Below are 2548 nucleotides of genomic sequence, written 5' to 3'. Positions count from 1 at the left end.
GGAAACAGATGGGCGGTTTTCCTTCCCCACATAACCACTCCCGCGCTCATTTCATTCATAAACTGCCCTCGAGCAGTTTCTGTCTCGGTTCCGTAACTACCTTAGCAGTTCCCGTCCCAGTCAGTTAAGTGGTCCGACAACCACTCAGAACTGCCCTATAACTGCTTCGCTAACTACTTATTAACGGCTCCGGTAACCACTCAGTAACCGCTCTCGGTAACTGCCAGATATTGTTCCCGCCATTTTCCTTGGTTAATCAGTTCATGTTTAGCTTTGTATCCGTTCCCGCCAGAATGTATATTAATCAGTCCGTTGGCCGACTAACTACTCTCGAGAGACAAGTCCAACTACCTTGTCTGAATCCGACCAGCGTAGTCCGTCAAGCTCAACTACTATGTCCAGACCCACAGTAGAGTCTTAATCCGGCCAACACAATCCAGACGACATGTTACACATGCCTTGTTCGTCTGATCAGTTTAACTAACACTCGACCTTGGACTGATCCAGCTCAGACTACGGGACGGAGATGCTACAGATTGCCTATGAGTAAGTTTTTGGCACGTGTAGCATATTTTCTGAAGCCTTTCATAATCATACAATATGTTAACAACCTCGCCTCCTGGTAACGTCACTTTCTTTGATCTTCGCAGAGGTTTCGAAACATCAAACTTAACAAGAACCCTTACGTAGTCTTTAACTTGAGGTTTATCTGGATCAAAAGCCACTTCCACTACTTGAGCAGCAAAATCTCCAAGAGACCATAGCGCTTTTTTGGTGTAGTGGTTGATTGGAATGTTTCTCATCTGCACCCAAACAAAATATATACTGCAGATAATCCGGTGGTGGCCTCTCCACCCATCTCTCCAAAACAATAGGCCACAAGTCGTGAGTATGGACTCCTCTGTTGAGTACATCGATCAAGTGATGCTCATGTTTAAAGATAAATTGAAATCTCTCCCTCGAAAGAGCAATTCCTCTGACTCGATCATACATATGCCACTTCCGCGGCATGTTCAGGATCAAATCAGACATTTTTTGACACTGGGGATTTAGCAGCCTTCCAACCAAACTTAGTGCGTTCCTACCCGTTGAGTAGAACTCCTGATGATCAGGAAGCACGATTGGCTCTTTCTCTTCCTCTAAAGAAAGATGCAGAAGGGCGTTATCTAGATGCGATGTCAGTCTTGTTCCAGCTTTAAGAAGTGAAACCAAAAGGAAACAGAAACAACAGAAACCCCTTGATTTGAAGATAAACTTGAAAGGATATCAAGAACAAACTCAAGTATTTCTTTTAGATTTGGATGAGAAACGTTGAAAAAAAACACCAAAGAGGATAACTTTCAGATAGGGAAACGTGTTTTGTAGAAAACGATGCCCCACTTTGCTTAAGGTGTATTTTAGCAAACAAGGAAATAAGCCCAAAAAAGGGACAAAGCTAAGATACGCCGAGAGAAAAATCTTTTATCCTCAGATATTTTTCGCGATCTGAGAGACCTCTTTTGTATAGAATTGCTTGGTTTCTTCTCCTTTTGTATGTTTTAATATGATATACTCCTTCCATATCATAATACATAATGTTTAAAAAAAAATTGTTTCAAAATATATATTTTTTTGATATTTTTGTGTCAATTTTAACTTTACTGAAAACTATTTAATTAATTAAATTATGCATATTCTTTTATAATTTGTTGTATTATTTTTAATTTATATTTTTGAATATGTTGATAAGAGAAACTGTATTTTCTTAATCTTTTTGATTTTCTCTGACATATCATATATAATATATAATGAAACATTGTTAATATATCCCTTTCTTATTATTTGAGGAGCATTAGATAAAACTAACCTTTACTTCATGTGTTTATTACATGTGTGCCATTTTCTACGTGACATCACCACAAACTCTCTCACACCTTATATTCAAACACTCTTTCTTAACTAGACTAATTACAAAATTTGCCATTGCTAATTACATTAAAACTTCCGTATATACTATAAGCTTATTGACTAACAAAATAATTTATCCCATGCCCTACTACTCTTTGATTACAAACGTTTCAATTTTCAAATACGCAGAGATTTTATTACCATAACCACAGATTCTTCATAATTATCGATTTCAATATGAAAATTCGTATAGTCTGACTTAAATATTAATGCCTTTCTATATAGTTAAACTATATAAAATCCATTGTGTACGTATGTATCTACATATCTACTTATATATGTGTTGCTATATCACGAATTCGTTATATATGTGTTGTCAAACACAATGTTCAACAATTCTTACATAATCGTAAAATTTTATAGATATATACATACATTTTTTCAAAAAAAATTGCATAAAACGATCTAATATATAGTATTTTTAAAAGCTAATAATAGTTTCAAATCTCCTCCATTGTATGTTAACCACGTTTATCTTTCCATAATTATCAATGCAATTGTAATCGACGATCATTTTATGATAGTTTGGATTCAAGGCAACACAATTTAATACATTACCATTTCGAGTGTTCCGATAATATATGAATCAAAATTGATTTGT

The 2548-nt window shown here is 35.5% G+C and overlaps 1 protein-coding gene across 1 annotated transcript; it reads right to left on the bottom strand.

The window, feature by feature from the left end:
- Window positions 1-476: 476 nt before the first annotated feature.
- On the bottom strand, window positions 477-803 carry LOC106297380 (uncharacterized protein At4g02000-like). Its single transcript, XM_013733630.1, has one exon. The coding sequence runs from the start codon at window positions 801-803 to the stop codon at window positions 477-479; it is 327 nt and encodes a 108-aa protein (XP_013589084.1).
- Between the last annotated feature and the right edge of the window lie 1745 nt (window positions 804-2548).

Source organism: Brassica oleracea, chromosome C6 (assembly GCF_000695525.1).
Source record: "Brassica oleracea var. oleracea cultivar TO1000 chromosome C6, BOL, whole genome shotgun sequence".
NCBI classification, from domain to species: Eukaryota; Viridiplantae; Streptophyta; class Magnoliopsida; order Brassicales; family Brassicaceae; genus Brassica; species Brassica oleracea.
This window is presented reverse-complemented; position numbering and strand designations above follow the sequence as displayed.

Bases quoted from the DNA above. Each gene is read 5' to 3' on its own strand.
- LOC106297380 (XM_013733630.1), bottom strand. From the start codon at position 803: ATGAGAAACATTCCAATCAACCACTACACCAAAAAAGCGCTATGGTCT.